Source organism: Anoplopoma fimbria, chromosome 2 (genome assembly GCF_027596085.1).
Source record: "Anoplopoma fimbria isolate UVic2021 breed Golden Eagle Sablefish chromosome 2, Afim_UVic_2022, whole genome shotgun sequence".
Lineage (NCBI taxonomy): Eukaryota > Metazoa > Chordata > Actinopteri > Perciformes > Anoplopomatidae > Anoplopoma > Anoplopoma fimbria.
In genome coordinates this window covers 12,537,254-12,565,122 of record NC_072450.1, presented here as the reverse complement: position 1 = coordinate 12,565,122, position 27,869 = coordinate 12,537,254, and the positions used below count along the sequence as shown (strand labels likewise).

Here is a 27,869-nt window from a genome sequence, read left to right as displayed (position 1 = left end):
ATATACTCTCTCATCTGTTTGCTCTGTGGTTGAAAATAAATGTATCATAAAATGGTATTTAAGACGAGAAATAACATATAAATACTCTGTAACTATATAAATAAAACCTCTCTGGGCTTCTACTCAGTCTCTAATAACGATTATACACAACGAGTCCATTGGGGAGCACATACTAGAAGGGCACGGCCTACTGTGTCTAATACAAATAATAGTTTATGTACATTATGATATATTGTTTTTGTACACTCCTCTGAACTGGTTGACTGGCTGCATCACCTCCTACAATGGCAGTTGCACCGCCCTCTACAGTAAAGCTTTACAGAGGGAGAGGTGAAAACTGCTCAGCACATCACCAAGAAGGAGCTGCCACCCATGGAGGATCTCAACACCCAGCGGTGCAGGAAGAAGGCCAACAGGATTATCAGGGACCGCTTTACCTTCACATACTTTAACTTACTGTTTTATATATATATATATATATATATATATATATATATATATATATATATATATATATATATATATATATATATATAAAAATATATATATATATATATATATATATATATATATATATAGTAAGTTAAATATTACAGTAAGTTAAATATATATATTTCTAGATCCCAGTTTAACAATTTTGCAATTACTGTCTACCACAATTACATATTGTTTCATTTTAGATTTTATTTATGTTAAATTGTATCCCTATATTTTAACTTGTACAAACAATTTTATGTTGTAGATTCAAATTTTTTACTTGTGTGATCACTGTTGGAGTGAGCCGGAGATCTAAGGTTTTCATTGCTGACGACTGCTTCTCTGCAATTGTTGTGTACATGACATTAAATAACTTTTGATCCATATGAAGGTTGAAAGAGTGAGATCCTCTTCAAGTTGAAGTTTTGGGCTCGATTCTCAGAGAAGCGTCATACAGGCTTTCCTCATCCAGGGCTGTACTGCTGTCCAGCAAGTACTTTGCAACCTAAAGCAATAACAAACACAGACAAAATTTAAAATGAGTGTCCCAAGATTCCATTCATATCTGGAACAAACAGAAATATAAACTGGATAAATAAGGAATATGGTGAAAATAACTTCTTCTGAACAAATATATACGTTTGCTGAATGATACAGACTATTAGGAAAACTAAAATTACATTGCAATACTAGTCAAGTAATACCTAATAATATCTAGTAATCAAAGACATGAAAAAGTATGAAATACACAATAAAACACTACAAAAGCAAAACTCACCTTTGGTTGATAATCAATCTTGTAAGCCGTTTGCTGAAACTGTCGTATTTCTCTGATAATGTGAGATATCTGGAGACAAATGAAATAAAAACAACTTAAGACAGGAACAACATTGTGTTCATGCTATTGTGTTTACTTCAGCACACTGGTGTTCTTTACCATTCTCATCTTGGAGAAGTTAACCAGGTTGTCCTCAGTGTAGTTGGGAGTTCCCTCCTCGATGAAGGCCAGGTCAGTCAGGTACATTCCCAGGTAGGGAACACAGGGAGGGTCACAGCTGAGGACAGGAGGAGGGTCAGATATAGAGATATGGCGCTCAAACATAAAGAGGAATGTACAAAACTCCTCCAACACAATGTTTGAGTGAAAAGCTATAGATACATACTTCTTCAGAGCTTCTCTTAGGTTTTTGAATCTCCCCTCTGATGACACCAGCTTCTGTAACTTGTCGATCACAGTCTTTGTCTAGAAGATGGGTCAAAGCAAAACTGTTATTACAAGCAGCCAAAAAGGTAATTTAAATCTTTATCAGAGTTTTATGAACTGAGGACAATGCACTTCAAAAATACTTTATCAGCATCACTAAGAGCACATCGTCTTCCTTTCATTTTTTTTCATTTTTGACTCAAATGAAATTATGAAATTTGAAATGCTCACTTCAGTATGACTGAACAAAAAAAGCTTGAAGAAAATATAAGTATTCACATTATAGCCAAGAGTTAGATTAGAAGTTTGTTACTACTTTCATAAGTGTCCACTTATTAAAAAGCTAGAGCCAGGGGACAATTAGTTTAGCTAAGCTTAGCTTAGTTTAGCGTAAAGACTGGAAACTTGGGCAATCAACTGACCTGGTTCTATCCAAAGGAAACAAAATCTGACTAGCTTAACCTCTCTAGCTCAATCATTTACAAGTTATACCTGTTTTGTTTAACCTGTACAAAAAACCAAGAGTGAAAACAATGATTCTTGTAGTCTTTGCTGGTTGCTCTGCAACAGTGACAACACAACTCCAGGAAGTCACTGCTCCCCAGAAAGCCTTATATGTATTGTTCAAACAAGAGAGGGGTATTGATCTTCACATCTTACGCAAGTAAGCATATTTCCCAGAGTGGTAAACTATTCCTTTAGAGCCAGCTAAGCTTTATTACTAATTACTTAGCTAAATCCTGAAAATCTTGCACACAGTTAACTTTACTGCTGGGAAGCAACGTCAGAAATGTCTGATACCTGCTTGGAGACTTTCAGCCAGGTCTTCTTGAGGCGGAAGATGGAGCTGCGATTGAGAGAGGACGTGATCTCCAGCATGGCGTTGTAGTTGTGGAGGCAGCGACAGATGTCAGCCACTGCCACCCATTTCTCGATGACCGCCACTCGCATGTTGACATCGTCCCACTGCAGGATCTCTGTGGCGATCTTGTTGCTGATCTGACAAAAAAAGAGAAAAATTCATGGGGATATTAAAGACTATCAATCAATCAATCAATCAATCAATCAATCAATCAATCAATCAATCAATCAATCAATCAATCAATCAATCAATCAATCAATCAATCAATCTAACTATAATAGACATTTATATTTTTATTCACAATACCAGGGTAAACACATACATCGTTGAAATGCTTGGTTGTCTTCATAATATAAGGAGTTCTCTCGTTCTTGTCGTTCTTCATCCAGCCTTGACCAAAGAACTCCCTGTAGAAGAAAATGGTTTTTTTTTCAAATAATAAACAATAAAAAACACACCAACATTTACAACATTTACACCCAAGTGCCTGTGTTGGTTATTTTACATTGCACGTGCACATGCATGCCTGTATACTCACTCGTAGGGGATGACCTTGAAGACCAGGTGGTCCAGCAGCGTGAGTTGCTCAGCTATCTCCAGGGCAGAGTGGCTCTCAAACGGCTCAGTCTTACAGTCCTCCGAGGCCTGACACAGAAATCATTTATACAGGATGTACAGTATTTTAAGAAATACAGGGGGTTTTTCATACTGAAAAGGTCTTTCATATCACTCACCATCTGTGTGATCTCTTCCAGTGTGACCTGGTTGTCCCCAGGGTCCTCCTGAGTGAGAGTCCTACATGCATAAACATACAAGTGTCATTCTTTGACAAGTTTGTCCACAATTGCCATGACCTGAGGAGACATAAATTGAACCAGTCCTAAAGTGCTCAACTTGACCCAGCACACTGGGTATTCTTTTCTCTCTTCGTTAAGTTTCGGTTACAGGCTTCAGCTTCTTGTGTTGATCATGGTTAGTAGCAGTAGGGCATGCTGAGGGGTTGTTAGCCCACACACCATACTGGGGGTTCACTCCAGTTTTGCCATGCTGTACGAGTGTACAATGTGAAACTGCTCCTCAGAAGAAAAGATTAAGTTTATGTGGCTTCACTGTCAGTGTCTAGGTCCATTTGTGGAGGGCCAACAGGGACCTGGGATGTACTGTATCTCCATTTACTGGCATTAGAAATACTTTTGCAGAAGTTATTTTCTAAAAGGAGCTGACAAACAGATGTGTCATATATGACTTCATGTGCGATCAAGCAATGATAACAGAAAACCAACCTGATGATGTTGGCAGCTGCCTTTCTTTCCTGTGTCAGGAGCTCCGGGTCATGCATCACCTCCTCCAGGAAGCCAATTACCCGCATCTTCAGCTCTGTGTTGAGCTCAAAGTCCTGAGGACCAACACAGGAACAACAGCAGAGTCATTACAGAAGTGTTGTTTTTTTCTTCTGCACAGGCATAGAAAGACAGATTGAAACAAAGAAAACGATAGAGGGGAAGGTAAACTGTACCTGTGAGTGTTTGGAGACCCAGTGACGCAGTACATTCAGGACTCTGTTTGTGGCAGCTCTCCTGATAACAAACTCTTTGTCCCCATTCCTCTGGTCTGTCGGAAAACCTGGAACCCGGTTGAACAAAGTCGCAGTCAAAATAAATTCCCACATTGATGTAAGACTATTACCTGCTTCCAGATACAGAAAAAACAGTACATTATATAAATTTATATTGATATGATCCGCTTTTTCTCAGAGATATCTGAAACAGATGCTTACGTAAATGATGACATGACAATTCTAATTTGTTTGGAAGCCCCCTGGTGGTCATAAGTCATAAAACTGCTTATGTTTTCGCTTATCTACTGTATGTCACTGTGACTTATTTGTTCAACCAGAAATGAACTGTTTTTCAGTCATCTGTCGTCCAATCAAGGAGTTTTTTTTGTAGAAACAATACTAGATTTGAGTTGCTGTTTTTTATTTGTATTCCCTAATATTCCTCAATTGAAGTAGCATCCCCTCCTGTGACTGACCTGTGCTGGCAAGCGACATACGGCGGTACTTCTCCTTGGTTGGCGTGCCTTCGTTGGCACCAGCGGTGGCGATGGCAAAGGCCGATGCAGCAGAAAGGGCACTGCGGTTATTGTCCAGCTCCCGGCAAGACGACACCACCATGCCATTGTTGAAGGAAAACAGGGAAAACTCTAAAGCGAGGGGGACAAAACAGAAACTTTTATAAGATAAAAACCCTTAACTATTCTTCATTATTGTCATCAAACGGTTAAAGGATACTTCCACTAGAGCATTTTTAATTTACAAAAACAGTATAACAAGCCTCAGGATTAGGCAGAAATGGGAATTGAGGGTGGCTCATCTGTTGAGCTATTAAAGGTTATTTCTGTAGTGCTGTGGAAATACTATTTGTGGATTAATCAAACTAAGTTGTTGACCAGTGGAGGGCAACAGAGAGCTGAAACAAACCCAGCACAGTGTGTCCTGCAGCTCGTGGCAGTGACGGTGTACACTCCACTGTGTCTGCCTCTCTGCCTCCCTCCTTCTCTCCCCCCCTTCCTCCCTGCCTTCCTCCGTTGAGCCGGGGGCGGTATAGAAGAACATGCACATCGTTGCTAAGGTACAAGGTTTCCTTCCACCTACTCACACAAGGCACTGGCTTCCCTTGTATCCAGCACCGTGGGAAGAGAACACGCTGGGGATGAATTGTGCCTGACTACCTACGGGGTGGATGCTCCCTCTCTGTGCGGTACAGGGGAGGGCCAGGAGGCTGTGGGTGGTTTTTATCAAGACCTTATTTGGTTATTGTTACGCTTGTCATTTTCCGAAAAAAAAAAAAGTTTGCTATACAGTCCACTGCTGCAGTGTTTATTTAACTCTATGAGTTACTTTTCTCATCTCAACCTCTTTGCACCTCTCACACGCACAATCTGACACTGCTGGATGGTAAAAATGGATCTGATGGTAAAAATCACAATGACACCTTTTGTTGCCTTGAATATATCATTATATTTCCACAGAAAACATGATTTAGACCTAAAATGTACCCGTATTTTCTATTGTGAGACAGCCGCCTGTTTATTCTGCTTTGCTGACATTTTTTATGAATAAATCAAACTCCTGAATGTTTCAAATGTATTAAAGCAATATTTTGACATTTTGGGAATTACGCTTGCCTTGTATGGCCTAAAAATAGATGTGGTCAACCTTCTCATGTCTGTAGAGTAAATATGAACTACTGGCAGCAACCAGTTTGCTTAGATTTGCACACAGGCAACACCGGTTTAAAACAGCTTAGCTCTGTCCAACTGCAGCAAAATCTGTTCGCTTACTAACAACAAGTTGTGGTTTAACTGGGGGTTTGTGGTTCATTTGTGAGCTTTAGAGGTGCTGGTAGGATGATTTTGGACGGAGCCAGGTTGTCTGTTTTCCCCCTGTTTCCCATATTCATGCTAAACTAAGCTAACCAGCAGGCGGAAGTGGCTTCTTATTTACATATATTTACTAACATAAAAATGGTATCAATCTTCTCATCTATCTCTCTGTAAGAAAGTAAACACACTGTCAGGAAATATCTTGCCTAATCTGTATATAAATACCAACTGGTGTTTCTTCTGCTACAGGTCTTTTCAGTACAGCTCCACTGGACAAAAGCTCTTTTTAAAACTAATTTCATTTCAGTTAAACTGTTCATTGCACATTATCTGGTTTTCTGACTAGTTCGATCATGTAATCTGCAAACTGGAATTATTCATTCAAGTGCTCATAAAGGATGTGACATAAGAAAAACACGCCGGTTTGTGCTTCATGTTACGAACGGTTGTTGTTATTGACATGATCTATTATTATTGATTTTATTTTGTCATATTCTAATTCGCCAAGACACTCCACTGGCAAGTACTCTATGTCACTAGCACCAAGCGCTAGCTACTGTCGTTTGCCAGCTCTTACATTCTTGCCAAATTGCTTAACAATCTTGCCAACTCGTTTGTGTTTTTAACTGGTGGGTTGGTATTTAAAAGTAGATCACACCATGTTCTAAAAGTGTGGCGAACCTCTTAAGCAGAACAGTGTGTTGTAACACAATGCCGGAGAGACAAAGTATACTGCACCAGAGTTTTTCGACTTCACGTTCTTGGGTGTTGATGGTGATTTGGGAGGAGACATTTCTGCTTCTGCTTCTTCACTCTGTCTCGGGTCCTCATCACATTCCTCTCTCACAGACAGATCTGGACAGAAAAAGGGTTTCACAATCAAGAATAATAAGGCAGCAAAGGAGGAGACGTGTTTGAAAGGGATGTACGGGCATAACTGCTGGGTTGAGCTTGGTGGTAGCTGGCAATGATACGATTGGGTCAAAACATTTCAATTTAATTTATATATATATATAAAAAAACATGCATGGATGTACTGCTGCTCTTCTGCTGAGCAAGCTCAAATAAAACTGTTTTAAGAAGCTGATTATGTTTTTAATTCAGCTCTAAAATATGCAAAATATACTCAGTACCACTCTTACTTTGATGGGAGAGACAGTCAAATTTGTAGAGGAGAGGATACATACAAGATATGAGCATGACAGCAGGCTTGATAAAATGCTGCAACACTACACATGAACCTCATTAAAGCTGAGCAAAATCCCATGGACAGTGATTCTGACCTTGCTTGTTGAGGACAGACTCCTCAGCCTTGCCTTCGGCTTTGGACTCTCCCTCATCTGGGATTTTGCTGGCCATGGTGCTGGACACATAAAGCTTGTTGATGTCGAGGGTGGTCTTACTGAAGGGCGACATGGTGGAGTGCATGCTTGCATAGCCATTGGGAGAGCAGCTGAGTGCAGCCAGGTCCAGGGCTTTGCCCCCTGTGATGATGGGGATGTTGAGCGAAAGCTTGCGACGGCGGTTTGGCGAGGACGTCTTGGTGATGGAGAGCGGAGGAGGGGAGGAGAACTTGCGGCTGGCACGTGGCGACGTGGGTGGCTCGCCGTAGAGGAGTTTGTTGCTCTGGCTGCTGGCGAAGAAAAGCTCTAAAGAACTGCAGAAGAGGAGAGAATTGAAAAGGCGGAAAAAAAGACAGAAGGGTGAACATTAAGAAGAGCATCTTTCACAACTACAAACATCACTATGGGTTTCTGGTTGATTATTCCGAGTGACCTGAATAAGCTAGAGGGATGAATTGGTGATAATGGGGGTGCATGATGCACTTGGTTTCAGTACACAGAAGCAGAGAGGGAACACATTAACCACAGGGCTCTTCGGGAGCTCCTGCCTCTTTTATTTAAGCTACATTGTTTAAGACAGCATCCTTCTTGCACTGAGAGCCACCCCCTCTGAAGGCCTATAAATAGCATGTCAAGTGACAGTGTGGGAGGCACGGGTGCTGCCAACAGCAACCAGCCCAGGGGAGGCCCACAGAGACATGGGGAGAGAGAAACAGAGAGGAAAGGGGAGCCAGATAGAGGAAGAGAGAGGGAAAGTAGGGGGAAAGAGACAGAGGTGCAGTGCAAAAAAAAAAGTAGGGGCAAAAACAGTGAGACTGAGAGGGAGGGGGCGAGAAAGGAGCAACATAGTGGATATGGATTCCACCACAGCGAAGGCTGCTGGCTAAGAGTGGGCGAATGGGAAGCCTCCAGCTCTGTATGATGTAAGCTGCAGCCATGTTGTGTCTCCTCGCCTAAATTTGCAGAAGAAAGAAGGTGAGAATGACAAAGATAGGAATGGGGGAGGCAGGGAGAGGGGGAGAAGGGGGAGCCGAAAAGAAAAAGGCAAAGCACAAAAAGCAAAGTGGAGAGAGGTCACAAGTCAAGCGGGAATGAGGGAAAAACGAGAGGAAAGCAGGAGAAGAGAGAGGAGTAAGCCAAAAAGAAAGAAGGAGCAAGAAAGGAGAGCAAGGTCTGGGTGCAAAACACCACCATCAATATTTAATACCGTAGAGCCGCTGCAGATGATGGGAGAAAGGGAGAGAAAGAGGGAGGGAGGGAGGGAGAAGACGAGGAGAGAGGGAGAGGGTGGGGTCCTGCAGCAGAGTGAAGGGTTGCCATGGTGACAGCGCAGCGGAGAGAGGAATGGTCAGACTCGTGGAAAGAAAAATAAAAGTGAGAGAATGGAAAAGGGTAAAAGAGAGGAAAGAGAGAGAAAAGGAGGGGTTAAGGGGGAGGTGGGCGGACACAGGACCCAATTAACTGTGATGGTGGACAGAAGACGGGAGGAGGGGATGTGTTGGTGTGACCTCTCGCTGCCTCTCCTCTGGTCCCTTCTCACCTGGACAGGGTATGACAGCGTGATGGGCTGCGTACAGACAGTCCACGTGAGAGCAAAGACAAATCCAGACACAGGGGAAGTCCCACCTTTTCACTGCACCATTACAGCACTGTTGCTGCATCCTTCGTAGAAAAAAATACATCTCAAACTTTGTTCCTTTATCAGTTGTCACAAGCTACATGGATTGGCCTCGCACTGAGGTGCCTGGTAGAGTTAAGTGTAACAAACCATTTTAGCTCGCCTGTTTATAGGTAGAAACAATTCATGAAGAGGGACTAGAGCAACTCTGAACTTGATCACAATTGCAAACACTGTTACAGAGGTTGGCGGTGTGTTCTAGCTGCAGTTTCAGCTGGTTGAGACACTTTTCTTTTGATTTTTTCTTTGGCTGATGTCGTCGTGCATTTCAAGTCCGCCACATGTACAGAACATTGACTTGCCTTGTTGTTGAAAGGTGCTGTACAAATAAACTCTCCATCAACGCCTTCACATATCAAATAATTATGCCGTTTTTGGACTGATGGGCTTTAAGATTTAATTTGACCTTTGAACTCAGCAAGTTGTTCCATGTCGGTTTACTGCAACAAGCCTAAGAGTCTTACTTAAAGCAATGTTAGCCGCTCTGTGGAGCTGTACTCGGCACAGGGGTGCTTTGAGTTAACGTTTGTTTTCTAACATGGTTACAGTGATAATGCTAATGAAATGCTGATGGGAATGTCCTTATTTATTAAGTATTTGGTCATAAACCAAACTTTATTGAAACTTTGACTTGATCCTCAAGGTCAGTAAGATGTATCATTTGGTGACTATGCATATCTGTACAAAATGACGTGGCAACCCATCCAATAGTTATATCGATAAAATGTTTTATTTCTGGATCAAGGTGGTTGACCAACCAACTGAGCTTCAATCATTGCTAAACAAGTCACATATCATAGTGCTGATTGCAGACCTCTTTATAACTGACAAATGATGCTAATCTGTATTCAGGCCTTTTTAGCAGTGTTTGCTCTGTTTCATCAAAGTCAAAGGCATTTTCTTATGAACTGGAGCAAAGACTTTCCCACAATCCTCAGGTGTGGAATCAAAACCATGCATACTGTAAATGTGATGTGAAGAAGTAAGACTAATAAATGGTCAAACACCTAAAAAACAATTTGTGCACACATAGAGTAAGCAGAACAAGACATTTGGTTGATATCTTCAAGCCTTCTCTATTAGCCTGCAACTAAAATATGGTTAGTGTGTAACATTGCATATCAGTGAGATCATAAAATCCCCTAAACCTCTTGGAACAACCTCACTCGGGGATCACTCACCGTGCAGGGATGGCACTGATGGGCTTCTTGTAGATGGTGATGAGCTTGTCCAGCACTACGTCGGCGCTGGTGAAGACGCGGTAGGAGTGGAGGAAAGTGTTCAGGAAGTCGATGGAGAGGAAGCGCAAGTCAGTCAGCCTCTCCAACAAACGCTCCACGCTGGCGTAGCGGATCTGCAGCACCTTGCAAGAGTTCATCATCTTGCTGAAGCGGATGTCTACATCATCACAGTACAAGCTGGTGTCCGACCTGCGTTGGGGTTTAACTGAGGTTAGGAATGTGACTCACTGGGATTTAGCTCCCGGTACTTATGCAGTCCACCTCCAGTTAGTACATTTTTATGGTCACATGTGGGTCAGTGGGTAAAGCATTAACATTGCTATGGGCTGGGTAGTTTCCAAACTAGAAAAAAACACTTACAAACATTTATACAATATCAGAAAGTACTTATTTTGACCTTTTAACTCTACAGTGAATATTCAGCTGTGTATACATACAACAGTAGGTGACTGGTGTGTGTGTGTGTGTGTGTGTGTGTGTGTGTGTGTGTGTGTGTGTGTGTGTGTGTGTGTGTGTGTGTGTGTGTGTGTGTGTGTGTGTGTGTGTGTGTGTGTGTGTGTGTGTGTGTGTGTGTGTGTGTGTGTGTGCCCAATTTCAGACAATGAAAGTGAGGAGATTTTTGAAAATTAAAATCATTTTGTCTGCCTTTCACTTGTTTAACCCGCTGTTTTAAGGCCCAATTGGGGTTAGACATGTAGTTGTGATGGTAAACGTTAGAGCATGGGAACTATGTTATGTCATTGAGGGTCCTCACAAGTATAGCACTACAAACGTTCGAGAGTTTGTGCACACATGTTCATGCATTTTTCATGTATGTATGTAACGCCAATTTCTGTTTGTGCATATATAATGTATGTGCATTTCTGCGAGGTGTCAGTCTCTCACTTAATCATCTGTGGCACGGTGACTTTACTGTTTTCCTCGAAGGCGTTCATCATCAGACCATTGCAGCGAATGTTGTCAATGCACTGTGAGGCAAGCAGACAGACAGGGAAAAGGCTGTTAGTGATTATAACAAAGCAAGAGGGAGGTAACAAACCTATCCTGAACATACATAAGAGTGTTTCTATTCTAATCTTTGTAAACTCTCTTTATCTAATGATGCTTAAGTCAAATCATCGCTTTGTTTGGAACACATTGAGTCTTTAATCACGTAGGTTAGGACACCTACCTGGCTGATGTCGCTTGTCCACGCTGATTTCTCCTGTCGGGAGGAAGCCACCAGGATGACGGTGAAGGGCTGGACGTCTTTGGGCTCCACCATCACTTTAAAGTCCAGGTGCTCTATGTCCTGGCCACTCCGCCCCTCTTTGGCTGCAATGTTCAACAATATTCATTTTACTGTTGCAGGGTAAAATAAAATATACTGAGATTGAATATTGTGAGAAGAAAGAAATTACAAAATAAGATTAAAACATATTTACACTACACACAAAGTTCAGTTTCTAATTGTGACTGAGTCTAGCTCAAAGCTCTGAGAGGTCAGAAGCTCATTTTTAAATAAGATTTGTGTCATGTATAATTAAACTGGGTTTGTATATTGATTTATACATTCAGAAACATTTAATGCAAGTTACAAGAAGAAAGTTTGCATTCTTGACATTCCCAGACCAGTATTGAGGTCAACATTATAAGTGTTTTAAGTGAAGATATTTGTTAGAGAGAGTGGCATGGATGCACACCACTATTATTAACAATTATCTATTGTGGTTTGCTTGATTAAGTAATGTGCAACCAACACCGTTTCGACCAGTTTCAACCATTATGATTGGGATTGTTTTGGTAACGTTTGATGGTGGTGAGTCAAGAAACAATGTATTTTTAGAAAGTCTACAGCTCTCTCTGGACAGTCATGCAAACAGGATTATTATGGAGAAAGTACTTAACTCATCAGAAAAATAATGTAACATGTTATTTATCTGCAGTTCTATTATTATCTATAGTTCAACTGCCCAAGTTTTTCTATTCCCAAAACAAAAGTGACTGTGGGAGTAAAGGTGGAAAGGTAAAAATGATGCAATGCTAGGAGTCAGAGTCAACAATGTGGAAATATGTTGCACAAGACAACACAATTACAATTTTGATTGCTGACAGTTTGTCTTTGGAAAGGTTTACAATTATTCAAGTCTACTAGTTTAATGAGCCACATTAACTGAAAAACTGCATCACTTTACTGTATGTTTCAACTACTACATATAAACTTTTGAATATATTGTATGAAGTAACTTACACTCATCATCTGTCCCCTCAGGCTCCTCCATCAGTGTGCAGTCTATCAGAGAGACCACGCCATTCTGTGACAGGGTTGAAAGGTCACAAGGTCACATACTGTTTGCTACCAGCTAATAGACAGTGGAGGTTTCTTTGTTGTTTTAGTTAAATCTGAACGAATGCTGCTGAAAAAGGTACCGACTTTGTAAATGTCGGTACCCTCTAGGGACATTAAAACTCTGGGTCAATGCTATGATTTGATTCGATGTGACTAAAACATTTTCTGGAGAAAAAGAAGATAAACTAAATTATAATTATTACATGTGTATTTTATACTTGTTGGGCAAAATGTAAAGCTTTGTCAACCTTTTCATTTTCACCCCTCAGTAGAGTGGAAATTCCAAACTCCAGAATTGTTTGAATTAACTTCCGACATTTGATCTTTTATACGTTTTATAGGTTACTTTAAGAAAAAGTTTACCTCAATTATTTGGGTTGTATCTTTTTGATATCAGGTCCTCTTAAGTACAATCCTACTGTACCTTAGTGATGTGTAGTTTTCCCCCAGAGCCTCGGGTACAGATGATGAGATGTTTGGAGAAGAGGAAACACTGTCTCTCGCCTTCTTTCTTCAGAGACAGAGAGCCCAGTCGGCCTCTCGTGATCTTCCCTTTCTCACTCATTGGCACCTGGATCAGGGAACCTGTGGAGTGCCATCATCACGCACGCACACGCACACACACACACACACACACACACACACACACACACACACACACACACACACACACACACACACACACACACACAGGAGAAAACACATATGTGATGCTAAATTCAAAAGATGTGACGAGTGGGTGTTTGTTGTGTAAAAGTACCTTTGACAGAGCTTTGCTGAGTAGCACATGTAAATGAACAAGTAATGTAATGCAATACTTTTGCTGTTGAGTCATTAGTAAAAACTCTTTCAATGAGTATAATGTCAAATGAATAATCAAGTACAGTTTCAAGGAAATTGTCCAATGCTGGTTCTGTCTCCTTTAGTTTGGTACTGTGGGTACAGATGTGGCCTCCAAATTAGAGAAACTAAACTCTTGAATAAATTAATGGGTCTTCAGCCCTACACGTTTGCAAGCGTCTTTGGTGAATTTTACTGAGTATAAGGTTATCAAACAAACAAAAATCATTGTTCAAGATTTTGTCTTACTTACCTTGCCTGACAAATGTCTGACTGGTGTCCAGCAGCACTTCACAACCCTCCACAATCATCCGCTCAATAGCTAAGTTCTTCCTGATGTTCTCCGTCTCGCTCACCTCATCATGCATGATTCTGAAAGTGCAGAATGAAAATCAGAAACTTCCCTGTCCAAGTTGTTTGTTCAATTCATTGATACGTAGTATCCCTCCACAAAATCACTGTATGAATCCAACGGACATCTCTGTATTCTTTCATTCACACTGAGTGAGTTTTAACATATTCTGTAGCTCAATGAACAATATATTTTCAATTGATTGACTGTTGATAGAGCTACCTGGAAAGTTCCTCCAGTTTCCCTTTGGCGTAGTCCAAACTGTTTCTCTCTACATGCTCATGGGGGGTGTGAGCCAGCAACTCATGTAGCGTCAAGATGTAACGAGGGATCTGAGAGAGAAAGAGAGAAAAAGATGTTTAAAAGAAATGACTCATCAGAACTCATCAGAAAAATTGAAATGTGTACCTTTAATCTTTTAGTGTTAAAATGTGTAAATAAAGATTTCAAGCTTTTCAGAAAGCAGTGTCCAACATCTTGACTCTAATGGCCTTGGACTGGTTAATAACTAGAAATGATCCTCTCTTTTACCAGATTGCTTATAATATTGGCACTTTTGTTCACATTCACCATTAAACACTATATTTCCTTTATCACCAGAACATCCATTGTCTTCACTTGAAACATAATTGTTCGACCTTAATGTAGCTTTGAAAACCTCAGTTGATTTGAACACAGATTGTTGTGCAAAGGTTCTAAGACTGTTTGCATTATTTCATTATTGAAGATTAAGAAACAAAGAAGTTTTCTATGAAGACATCTTACAATGGTCCAATTTTTTTTGAATAATTCCTTTTCACATAAATAACATTGATTGCATAATAGAGAGCCATCAACTTTTTTATACTATAATGTCATTTTCCATAAATCAACGGCCCAGATTAGACCAGACCAGAATGATACTTTCTGTCAAATGTGTCTTACTTTGAAAAACCCGATATGCAGTCGCATAAATCTCACAAACAATACAACTATGACTACAAGTAAACAAATTGGCCTAATGAGAGGCTGTAATAAAGGTCTAACACTGTGTGATTTTGACAAAACTTGGAGATATGCGGTATTTTGGCACTGTGCAATGTTCAAAAACATTACACTTGTTGGTTTAACTGTGTTAGAATTCAAAGTCAGAAAATTGAAAGTGTTAAAAGCCATAGTTCAGCCTTGAAGTGGCTCTGGATTGCTTTATAATACTAACATGAATATTGATGTTTACAGGTAAACCAAGGTTGGTTAAGTCAGGTCAGTACTTCAGAAAAGTAAACACAATACCATATTTTAATATATTTCCCCAAAGTGTTGTTGGCACACAAAGACCTGATCAGAAGGAAGTAAGGTTTATGTGCATGCACTTAACAACTTGAACAGGCTTATACTTTATGACACATTGTGTCAAAATACTGCTGTTATCAAGACTGTAACCCTGAAGTCTCACCTGAAACATGGGGTAAGTGAGGAAGGTCTCCAGCGTCCTCTCCTCACAGTCGGGCTTGGCCTCGTACTGCTTCAGCAGCTTGTCGAAGTCTCGGTTCTGTTTGCAGTGGGCCAGGATCTGCAGACTGTACTGATGGTTCCTCACAAACTCCTGGTAGATGTTGAGCATGGGCAGCAAGATGTCAAACAGGTCGGCTGTAAAGGGAAAAAAAGGATTGTTTTTTTTCTAGAGAAAGGTTTTTTGATGGTATGACTGCCACAAGCTGGTTGGTGGCTCTCTCAGGTAGATTTCACAAAAATCTGCAATATCTTTCTTTTGTATGTATGATTTGGGGGAACTGACCCTTTAACAAACCCCAAGAAAAACAAGCTAAATGTGTGTGAATGAGGGGTTGTCTTCGTGTCTCTTACCCAGCACCAGTGTCGGCCAGCTGGCTATCCGGGCCTTCAGGCCCTGGTAGAAGATCTGATGGAGGAACATGATGGTCTCACTAATAAAACAAATCAAAGCAAAAAAGTGGTTATGAGCTATTGTTTCTCCCTCTTTTGTTCACAACCGTTGGCAGCTCCCACTGCGCCGAGTCACACCACCATCACAACCAGTCTCAGCACCAGCCACCTGTTTAGGAAGATGCTGCTGACGTCATCGTGAGTTATGGGCGGCTTCTTGGAGCTGGCGGCCATGCGCAGCGGCCGCAGGAAGTTGTTGACCAGGATGTGGAGTTGCTGGACGTATTCGGCCTCGGCCTCCAGCATGCTAAACACCACCTGGTTCCTCTTCCTCATGCTTTCAGCGTGGGGTGAACGGATGTAGTCCTGGATGATGGTTTTCCACTTCCGGCGGCAAATCCAACCTCGCAGGAAACTCTGGACCTGGTATAAAAACAGTTAGCACACACAAGTTAAGCTACCTTTATATGCATTTGTGTGTGTATGCATGGATTTGTGACTATACTGAGGTATTCCAGTGGGTTTTTGAAGAGTTTTACAAGCCTAACAAAAAGGCTACTTTTCTCTATAAAAAGGTGTATTTAGTCCTCCAACTTTTCCTGCAACTTTGGGAACAATTTGGAGAAATCTCCTTTTCACTGGACAGCCATGATATGTTGATATACTGATATTTTTATGTTAATTAAAACAAGTATTTGATTAAAAATGAGGTCTGGTCAAGTGGATTCCAATAGAGTCACATAACTTTTAAGTATTTCATTAACTATTCAAGACAATTATCATTGTTTACATGAAGCATTGTTGGATAGCGACGAACTGTCTCTTAACCACACGATGTAGATAGTAGTCCATCCTGGAAGTAAGTATAGTGGTTTCTATAGGATTGTTGCCTTCTCAGCTTTAAAGTAGCTGCCTTTCCAAAACTTTGCAGCTTCATTAAGGAGCAGGCAGCTGCTTCAGTAGAGCTGAAGACAGAACAATTTTTTTAAAATAAAAACCTGTTTCAGAAACTTTACGTAGATCCCTTCTGGATCAGATCAAACTTCCCCTCCGTCCTTTCCCCCTTCCCATTTGGTCTTCCTCTTTGCTTTAGTTTTCTTGATGAAGACAGAGGAGTGATTCAGGCTTTCTCCTTTTAAACGGCAAAGCACTAAAGCATTCATACCTTACCTTTTTAATCTTCTTGATCTCTGTGTCGTCTTCACTTGGAGGCACCTCTGGATTTGACTGGATCTTTTCATTGTCCTTCAGCAGTCCAGCGATCTGAAATCCAACACAAACAAACATTGCATTGAATGAGTACCTCACACTGTATGCATCTATTATCCTGTTCTTGATCTTGGTAATATCATATTCTCTCACTGTTTTTATCATGATTCTGAATCTTTTATTTTCTGTTTTTTTGCTTGGTTTTTGTTCAACGTTGTTTCGGTCCATTAGCTGGTTTCAAAGGATTCATATATGAACAAACTGTACCAGTTGCATCTAAATGTATTTCATTTTATTCAACCCTGTTTAATTTACTCCCATTAGAATCAGACAGTGAATGAATAAGAACAGACCAGGGACAAACAGCTTTCAATAAAGGACTGAAATTAAACAAAACAACCCAAAATCCATTACTACTACCCGTTTTAGCCATGAGACAGTTGATTATCATTTTGTGGTGCAGCCTGCAGTATCAGGTACAATAGAAGCTGATTCATGCATATTGAAAACATTGAATTCAAATGGAGCTAGCCATTAGCACATTAAAGAGAGATGCATTTGATCCATGTTAGACTGAATAATTAGAATACAAAACACTCAGTAACAGTACCGCAGGGTCTCTAACAAGGACGTCTCGGTTCCCTGCAAGCTGCGATGCTTGCCTTGAACTCACAACATTGCGGTTCTGAATCTGGGTATTGACCTTTGTCCATTGCCCTTTCTGTCTTTATACTCTGTGACTGACTACTTTCACTTCGATCTATCCTCTCTCTGTATCAGTAAACCATACAGTATCAAAAAACACACACACACAGGTATTACTAGCATGAAATTACAAGGCAAGTTACCTCTGATTTTAGCCGCTCTATCTCGATTTCCCCATCCTCTATCTGTTGTCGAAGTTGCTTGGCAACCATTTTCTCCGTCTCCACTATTTGGAGTAGATGGAGATACTTCTGCATGAGGGTCTCATGCTCTGTAGCCAGGTTCCTGTAACTATACAGACACGCACACAGACATTATAAGGACCTCATTAACGCATGTTTCATGGGCTCACCATAGATTTATCAAAGCAAAAGCAGACTTCTGATCAGCATATGATTGAACCACAGACCTTACGTCCACACTGAGCCCAGGCACTTATGCAACCAGTTCTTCAAATACTTGTGGGCTTAGCAAACCAAGTGTAAAGCCTGCTTCTGCATGAGCAATAATTCTGAGCATTACCCAATTCAACAAAAGGTTTTAGATTAATCTGATTCAACGTCACAAAACAGTGTGTCAAAGTGGAAATGTGCTCAAATAAATAGGAGTAAAAAATTAATTCAAAGCCTTAGAATATGGCAACTAGACTTAAGAAACCTAAATAAAGGCAATATAATGATATGTAAATACAGATCTTCATTGCCCTGCTGTGTCTAACATCTTACAGGCCAACTTACTACAGTAAGTGCTGCTGTCTTGACTGAACATTAATCAATGTGATCTTCAATAAGACCAATCAATTGACCTTTTGCCTCATACTTCACACTGCTAACATTTAGAGTGATCATATCACTGGGCTGTCATGACCTTCTTTTGTCTCTAAATCTTAAATGGGCATTATTGCTCAGAATTGTACAGTGGGAAAAATGACGGGAAAGTTAATGTTGTGCATTCATTTTTAATTCACAAACTTCTATAACTCTTTTCTCTGATATTACTGAGACTTAAGTAACAAGCTGAAGGCAGAATATATTGGAGAAGACATAATAGTTTATTAAATTGATATTGTGGTTGATTACATTCTGTGTAGTTCTTAGCATCCTAGTCAGCCTTATGAGACTTATGGAGTTAACGCAAATGCTTTTTTAGCAATGCTAGCAGCAAGACTTTAGGGGTGGCAATGTCCACCGAAGAAAATATCCTGACAAATATCAAACATTCATGGGTTCAAGGGATGTATCTCAATGACTCTGTTGATCCACAACTATATCTAATTTTCAGGTCCAACTGAATTTATATTTAGTCATCCCTCTTTTTGGCATTTGAAGGTACGTTTACATGCAGTTTGATGTGCTGCAGCTGAACTGCTACTTAGCTAGCAGTTAGCATTGCACGATTCCCTAATAAATGTTTATGATAACGCTGGTCTGACAAGCTAGGGTGCAGGACAAGACGTGTGTTCACAAGTTAGACAAGAAGGACACTTAAGCAGGAGAGCTAATGTGACTTTTTTATTTTTAAGGCATTTTATTCAGTTAGTGGACTTTGAAATATCAGGCTGTAAGAAGTTAATAGTACTGTAACTAACTATTTTAAGCCAATCCAGTTTTTTCAACTGGAAAGGCTCTAAAAACTCTTTCAATGTCCTACATCACAAGGTACACACACACACACGCTTCCTCAACATCCTCAGCTGACTGTGTATGTAGGTGAAAGGTCATGTGTGATTGGTACCTGGCCTGTGTGATGGCAGCCACCCACTCATCACAGTCCTTGACGTCCTCTGTGCGCAGCTCCAAAGCCTTCTGGTTGTCATGATTGAACGTGACGGTAAAGTAGTACTGGAAATAGATATGATGGAAAGAGTCAAATATTTGTTCAGCATGTAACAAGACAATCAGCATATATTATAAGGATTTCAGTGATAGATTTGCAGGAAAGCCTATCTAAGGGAAAACCTCATCACTGACCGTCTTTTTTCATAAACCTACATTGTGTTAAAATTGAAATCTACACACATGCATGCCCATGTGTGTGAATGAGTGGGAGAGAGAGATCCTGAGGGAAAAGTCTTGAGAGATTCATTATAAAGCCTCTGTGCATTCTGCCTGTAACCTGGCAACTCACCTCTGAATTGGTGGAAGCCTCTCCACTGACGCCACATTTTGTTTTGCTTTGTCCCAGTTATTTGGCTGCATTTTAGTGACACAAACAACTCTGTGTCCTCGCCCTGTTTTTACTCCCTCGCCAATTATCCCCAGTGACCCTACAGCCTTGAAGGTTCACAAATGGCAATTATGGCAATTGCATGCAGAATTGTTTTCTAATAGGCTTATCAGGTAAAATCCTCAAATCAACAAAGTGGTGGTCATTGCATTAACAGTACGAACAGCCTATTTGTAGTAGAAACACATCAAATTATATAACACTAATGCATTGTAAATAGACCCCCACAAATCCAATATATTGGATTTTTCTTTTTTTTATCCCTCCCAAATGCCAAGAGCAAATCATTTGTGAACGGGAGTAATGTTCCATATTTCCTGATGAGCAGCAGAGTGGGCCTTTGTCAATAACGTGCTTCCCATCTCTCGCTTCCTGTGAGCTGTGGTGTCAAGCCTTTTTTGTCACAGAGACACTATCTCTTGGTAAGTGAGACAATGTAGCCCGTAGTAAATACTTGTTTAAAATCTATGGACAAAAGGTATTGAATTTCACCTGGGAGAGAGAAAATATGAACGCATATATTATTACTACACTTACAAGTAATTTTATCTCTAAAAAACGTTTTGATCCATTTTTTTTTATTATTGAAAATGCTTTTTCCAGTAGTCTTATACTCCATAAAGCCATGTTCAAAAGAGTCTTTTTATTTGATCTTACTTTTTTTCTGTTATACATGTATACATTTACAGCTACCCTAATGTTCTGTTTGAAGTCATTAATAACTAACTTAGAACATAACATTGTTTTATCACAACGATACATCACAAGTTTTTTCAAAAGTTACTACAAAATGTATAAGAGTCCCGCTGTAAAGCACAATTGATTAGATTTCTGACTGTTTCTCTCAAAGCACTACTCCTCCCCAAACAGTTTACCTGGATTATGTTACTGGGGTTTTATAACAGTTTATCCACCAGGGGTGTCAGTCTAAATCACACACAAATCAAGCAATGTCTGACTGGATAACAAACTATACATTTATTTCTATGTTTATGATTTTTGAATTACCCATTTCCTGTATTTGGTGTAACAACACTTTGTGGCCATTCCATATTTTGCCACCTACATTAAATGCGCAATTATAGTTTGAAGAAAAGGGAAGCGTTACCACTTAAATTATTTTGTACATGAAAAAAAGTATTAAATAACAAAGATGTTATTATTAAACAAACAGTGGTTGGGTTTGTGGCATTGCTAACATTGGTGAAGTAAGACTAAGTGGTCGAGTACATGATGGTAATTTTAAATAGTTGAATAAGAAAAAATGCATTAACAGACACACATTTCAAAATAATTGGGAATATATTTGGAGTATTGATACTCCATGATGCAAAAGATATAATGGACCACTATTGATGTATGGATACATTCATTCAGTCTATTGACCCACATGCTCTGGTGCTGTCCTTTTGACAGAGATAGTGTTGACAATTACTGCGATAACTTAACACTGACCCCAGCCATGGCGTTTATACAGTATAAAAATGGTTTACTGTATAACCTACACTTCAAGATTATACTTGATTAATTCTGTAATTTTAAAAAAAGTTGTCATCTTCATAACAATCACTACAAACAATAGTCAAGGTATGAAATATGATGGTAGACTAGATCCTTTTTCTTTTGTTCTTTTGTAAATTTGTTGATGTGAAACAAAGAAAACGGTAAAAACAAAAACATATCAAGCATTTCCACTTCAGCCGCCCTCCACCCCTCACCACCTCACATTTTCATATGCCCATATTTGCTGCACTTGCTAAGTGAAGCACAATGCCGAGGCATGTTGTTGCACATTTCGTTGGCCCCTTCAAATGCACTTTTTCAGATGCAAATAGGGGTTGCCATAGTAACTGTGGGCTTAAACGTAGCTCGCCTTCTAAATGGGGAATAAGAACATTTAAAAAGTAGAACACTCCAAAGAATACAATGAGAAGGGAGAGACAGACTGAGAGGGAGGCAGAGAGAGATCTTTTGCCTTCTTGAGGAGTGAGGGCTATAAAAAGCGCTGTAGCCCTGCAAGGTGGCAGTTGGCTTGGCATCTATTCGCTGCATTGTCCCTCTTCCTGTCACACACACAGATAAGATCCAGCACTCGCCCGGCCATTCCTCCTGCAGCTCTGACACACGCACACACACACACACACACACACACACACACACACACACACACACACACACACACACACACACACACACACACACACACACACACACACACACACACACACACACACACACACACACACACACACACACAGTACATGCAGACACACCACTGAGACACTAATCAGAAATCTGTTATAATCTGCATATGGACCAGGTTTAATGTCAGAAATCTACAGTCACGTTGCTTCAGATGACCTCTGCAGTCTGCTTATTGACTCAAGTGTCATTCTTTGTTTTTCCAGAGTGGGAAAAGCGAAAAGGAAATCTGTATGCCCTCAGACACCTGGAGCATTGATTACTCTCTCCGTCCTCATTTCACCTTTTAGAGATCGACATCGGCGCATGCCAGGAGGTCACATTGAGGCGAAGACAGACTTCAAGCCACACACGACATGTACACCGACATGATTGATTGCCACCTACAAAGCATGCAGTCCTCGCACATGAAAAGCACGCATCTGTGCAAATACAGATCCAAATTTCATGTATGTGTGCACAAAATTTCACACCCCCACACAAATAACACAAAACTGTAGAGAATTTATTCCTGACACATATTATGTAAAGGGACACGTGCTGAACAGAAGACTGTGTTATGCTAATTGAAGGCTTTCAAATTCATTTAATTCACTGTTGAAATAAATTCACTGGAGCAGCCTGCATGAACAGCTGTCATCATAGATGTCACTCAGTCCATATTTCATCCCAAGAAAAGAACTCTTGTCCTGACTGGGTTTTAGGGAAATAGGCTTGACGGTGAGAAAAGTTTACTTGCACTTCAAGAGTGACCAACAAGTTCCCATAACTAAATGATAAAGTAGGTTGTTGGTCAGTGCCTTGCAAAACAACCCATTTCTGGGAAATTTTAGGCAACTAAAACTTCTTGGTAAAAAAGAAAAAAAAAATCAGAATGTCAAAGTTTCCTTGGCGGCAAAATCTTGCTTGCTAGGAAAATAACAAATATCCAGTGATTTTTTTTTTCTTACTGAGGACTATAACCCCAAAGACCTAAATTTGACTCTGTTACAGGGAATAAATGGTCTCTGCTAAAATAAACATGCATTTACTTGTTGTGAATCGTCTAAATTCTGCTGGCACATCTGTATGGTGGCCTTTTGGTGACACTGCTACTAATCCTGACAGATCTGCCAACAAAGAGCAGAGGGCAAGTGTTTGAAGAACATGACGTGACAGCAGAGTTCAGTTCGGTGGACAGCGACACCAGGTACAGCTGATGAAAACAGCTGCAAACACAACCTGTCGGAGCCACTGTACAGTTGTCACTCGTAATGAATTTACCCTTTGTCCATCCTTACCTGTCATTTATACAGTAAAATATAAATATTATAACTTGTGATTGGGATCCTCACCAGACAACCTACAGTAGGGAAGCTGTTTAATTCAACAGATTTTTTAAATAATAATAATAATATGTGAAAATACCCTCTAACATTGTTTTGGCTAGATAGATAATTTAGCTTTAAGAAATGCCATCGCGGTGCATATTCAGCTGACATATAGGGAGAATAGATAGGACATGCTAAATTTTTCTACTGGATTTTGGGTCTACCTGGAATTAGTTGGTGATTATTTTTGTAAACACTCACTCTTTGCAGGCTTTAAAGGTGTTTGAAAATGTTTGAGATTACTGAATGGAAGTTCTAGTTATCTAAAACTGGATTTTTTTTTTTGCATCGAGTTATTTTCAAAACCTGTGAGTCCAGAATAATGTGGGCACCCATATTAGTTTGTTTTTCTTTTCAAATCTAATAACAAAATTCAAAGGGGTAGCCTAGGGGGATCATGAACCCCTCGTCAGCCAAGCCAGAGTCTATTTGTTGCATGCATAGAAATGTATTTAATTTTAAATTTTTCCAAAATAAAAAATATTTAAAAAAGAAATGTATTTAAAGAAGACAAAACACCCCAATACAATGACACAAACATGATGTGTGCTAGTTTTTTAAAAATGAAACTTGTTTGTCTCTCTGTTGTTATACAAACTTACCATACAGTGAAAGTGCAACATGTCTGCCAGGCAGAAAGTCAAGGTTGTCAAAAATAAATGCCAAAATAATCATTTTGATGTCATTGGTGGAAAACAGTGACAACCTTTTTTTCCCCTTTAAAAAGGAGTTTATGATGACTGACCAGATAAAATGACTTTTTGACTTCAATTATTTATCGGCTCTGCTCCAGGGAAAGCAGAAGAGACTGCAGCTGGTAGAGCAGATTTCAAAAGGTGACTGCAGTCATATAGCTCACAGCTGCTTGACCACCTCTCCGGCTCTTTAATGCTTTTATGCCACAAGGTTTATTCCTTCCAGCAGCAGCCTTCCTAAGCCTTCCGAGCTGTTTCGCTAGAGGACACCATGCTTTCCTTCAGATTATTTCTGACCCTGTCAAACTGGCATTAATAAAAAAATAAAAAAAGAATGGAAATTGTGTAGCTCTCACACAATGTTAATCCATGGCACTAGATGCATTAGGAATGTAAACGTACTGGAAAAACAAAAAAGCATGCCTGGGACATCGTTTGGGTTTCATTCATGGCTTCTTTCCCTTATCAACACCATGATAATGAGAGAACCAAGCAGCTATGAACCGGGGAGAGACGCAGTTGCCAAGGTAGGATGCTATTAATATCAAGACAAGGAATTAAATCAATACGTCAAAACGACAGCGAAGGGGCAGCTCTCCTCCGCAAGATGGCAACCTGCAAAGTTTGGATGCTGTTTAAGTTTGCTCCCTACCTATGAGCTGCGATCCCTGAGCACTGTGGAGGTCTAAAAATACAGCCTCTTACATAAAAATACATGTGCTGCAACACATATTGTTATGATAAGGAGAGGGGGGGGGGTTAGTGGAGGAAGGTGAACCAGCTCTGCAAAGTTCTTTAGATAATTGCATTTATCCTGTCAACTCCAAACCACTGCACGTCTTTGTATTTCTGATGAGTTACATCTTTTGTTTAGTGCAGAATCGAGACAATCAATCAGTTAGAATGACGCCATTACGTAACACAGGACGTCAAGTGAACATCCCTGGGACATTGTTTGCGTGATAAATAGATGTTGGGATAAAAAATAACAACAACAACAACAACAACAACAACTCTGTCGCTTGCGCTTTCGCTGCGTAAACACAGACGCCTCCTCTCCTTAAATGATGCTTTCATGGAGTGCCACTCTGATGAAAGCAAGTTTCTCCTCAACAGGAGGGACATCAGGTCGCATTCATGTGTGTGTGTGTGTGTGTGTGTGTGTGTGTGTGTGTGTGTGTGTGTGTGTGAGCCGGTTCAGGGACACGGTTCGCATTGGCAGTGTAAGTCAGTCAGACTTATGGGGGAGCTTGGCGTGATCGATACCTCACCTGCTTCTCTAAGCATTCCTTCGCTGAGAGGGATGGTTTGGGTGACGGCGCCCTGTCACAAACGCATCCCTCCAACAGGTACAGTCCGGAGGGGCGTGAGCTCGAGTCGTTCTCGAAATAAAACAGCATGTTCTGCAACAAAGCGAACCACTTTGAATGCCATTTTGTGTTGTCCGAGCTTTTCTTGCTCAGGCAACCTCGCCTCGTCCCATCCTTCTTCGCCAACAGAGCCAGATAGGTGATGTGGCCATCATTGAGTCGCATCCCTTTCTGCATTTCGGCTGCGAATCCGAGAGGATCTGCGGGGGGGGGGGGGGGGACGCCTGCGGACTCTCACATGTTCTTCTCCCTCCTCAGCACCTCCGAAACCCGGTCAGACTTGGTGTGCAGCCCACTCCCGTGCGCCCATCATCATCCACAGTTGCCACACTTTAATGTCTGCAACGGTGAAAGAAAGAAATAAAAAAGAAGAAGAAGAAGAAAAAGAAGATAAAATGATGCACGTAGAGTCAAAGTTACGCATTCAACTGCACACCAAGGCTCAGCCGCCGCCGACGCCGTCTCACAAAAGCCTTCCTCGTGAGCCCGGATCGCTCATGATGAGGACCGAGGTGTCCCCGTGCATAGCCTACACACACGCGCACACACACAGGCGAGCGCGTGCGCACACACTGCAATCCTGCTCTCGCAGAGGGAAGAAAGCGCAGTCACGTGACCCGTCCCCGGAGCAGCAGATTTCAGCACCTTGGACAGAAACTCCGAGGAAACAACACAGAGGAGGAGGAGGAGGAGGAGGAGGAGGAGGAGGAGAGAGACGCAGCTCCTTCATGTGGAGAATCCCGAAGCAGATAAGGCTTCATCAGGAGGCCCTGTAGACCAACAACAACAACACACACACACACACACACACACACACACACACACACACACACACACACACACACACACACACACACACACACACACACACACACACACACACATATATGAGAGAAGTGTTTTCCTTCTCAACCACATGTGGAAAGAGTTTGATTTTGGAGTGGTGAATCAAGTTAAGCTCATACAAAGATAATGTCACTCATGTCTATGGCCTTTTATTTTTTTCTGGTTGCATTTATGTTGTTTTACAATGCTTTATGAATTCGTATTGTTCTTTTACCACTGCACATCACTTTGGTCAACTTCTGTTGTTTTAAAATGTGCTCTATAAATAAACTAAACTTGATAGTTAAAATGAATTGTTCTTGCTCAAGTTTTTATTTCGTGTTCAGTTTATTCATTTTAAATAGTTATTTACCATGGTGTTCTTCCACTGTTGGAACACATTTATTTCAATGGGGATAAAGTCATATCTTTAATTATTATTACCTATCACACAGTGTAGTTAATATATATATATATATATATATATAAGAAAAACAAAAGAAACATTTTGAGTTCATACAATAATGTACAAAATATGCACTTCGTACCCTGCATAAATCCTGTAGTTTTTATGTTGTTGTAAGCATTGTTGCTTTATATTGCATGTGCAGGTGTTTGCAGTATTGTGTCCATCCTTACATCAAAGACATTTGATTTGAAGTGAGGAAAAAAATAAGCAACGCATACAATGAAGGTAGATCACACACATTGTTCACACATGACAGAGAAGGTAGATCACACACATTGTTCACACATGACAGAGAAGTAGTGCCAGTGACAGCATAAATAAGATCATAGAGACAGAAGACAGCAATGCAGCCATTAACAGCACACAGGACCAGTTTTAGATTGGGAACCCCTGGTGCAAAATTACTGTATATAAAGTATTAAAACTAGCTCGATCTTGATCTGCTACAACACTTAAATACAGTTTACAATTTTACCAATCTAATAATAATCTAATGCGGTTCTTTGACCGCTGCTGAAAAGTTTCACTTCCTCTAGTTTAGGGCTAAGTGTTTGCCTTACAATAATCCTTAGTTTGAATAACTTTATATATAATATATGCTGCATCGATACATATCGTGTAACTGGCTCTACATCAGTTACAGTGCAATACATTACATCCCTAAAGCCCCCTTTGACTGTTTGCCAGCATGTCCTGATCTTGAATCAGTATATTGAATCAGTATATTTTCTTCTTTGTGCAAAGTACAAAGCAGAAAATCTTTCAAAACTGCCATCACAAATTTTCCCTCTCTTTCTCTCTTTCTCTCCCTCTCCTCGTCCATCACCTTTCAAGTAAAGAGCATGAAAGTGTTACAACAGCACACTTCCTCTGGCTTTGCCCATATTCACACTTCCTGTCTAATTAAGCATGGGTGGTGAAGCAGCACCCATACTGTCTCGTAGACAGGTAGCCACGGATGGTGAACAGTCCGTCAACAGCCATATCAAATGGGTCCAGGTCAGGTTGTAGACTGAGTTCATCATAATTTGTAAAGTGTGTCTTAATATTCTTGATATAAACTCTGCTCCTGGCAGATTTCTGTCTGTACTCCCACAGGTGGAATTCCCTCAAGTCACATTTACTGAAAGTATACACTGACTTCTAGGCATAACTACATATTTACTCCTGTGACCCTTTGAGTATAGAGTTAGTTTTATTC

At 40.5% G+C, this 27,869-nt stretch overlaps 1 protein-coding gene across 1 annotated transcript; it reads right to left on the bottom strand.

The window, feature by feature from the left end:
- Positions 1 to 711: 711 nt before the first annotated feature.
- Positions 712 to 25,551, bottom strand: LOC129104355 (ras-specific guanine nucleotide-releasing factor 1-like). Its single transcript, XM_054615007.1, has 27 exons — positions 25,276 to 25,551; positions 19,246 to 19,352; positions 17,655 to 17,802; positions 16,768 to 16,860; positions 15,767 to 16,020; positions 15,559 to 15,638; positions 15,149 to 15,342; positions 13,936 to 14,045; positions 13,615 to 13,733; positions 12,946 to 13,106; positions 12,423 to 12,486; positions 11,364 to 11,506; positions 11,078 to 11,160; positions 10,133 to 10,381; positions 7,214 to 7,587; positions 6,664 to 6,785; positions 4,578 to 4,746; positions 4,060 to 4,166; positions 3,827 to 3,939; positions 3,278 to 3,338; positions 3,082 to 3,188; positions 2,866 to 2,950; positions 2,483 to 2,680; positions 1,641 to 1,720; positions 1,415 to 1,532; positions 1,256 to 1,324; positions 712 to 982 (listed from the first exon to the last, which is right to left on the bottom strand). The coding sequence occupies exons 1-27, from the start codon at positions 25,549 to 25,551 to the stop codon at positions 890 to 892; spliced, it is 3,777 nt and encodes a 1,258-aa protein (XP_054470982.1). The 3' UTR covers positions 712 to 889.
- Positions 25,552 to 27,869: the final 2,318 nt, after the last annotated feature.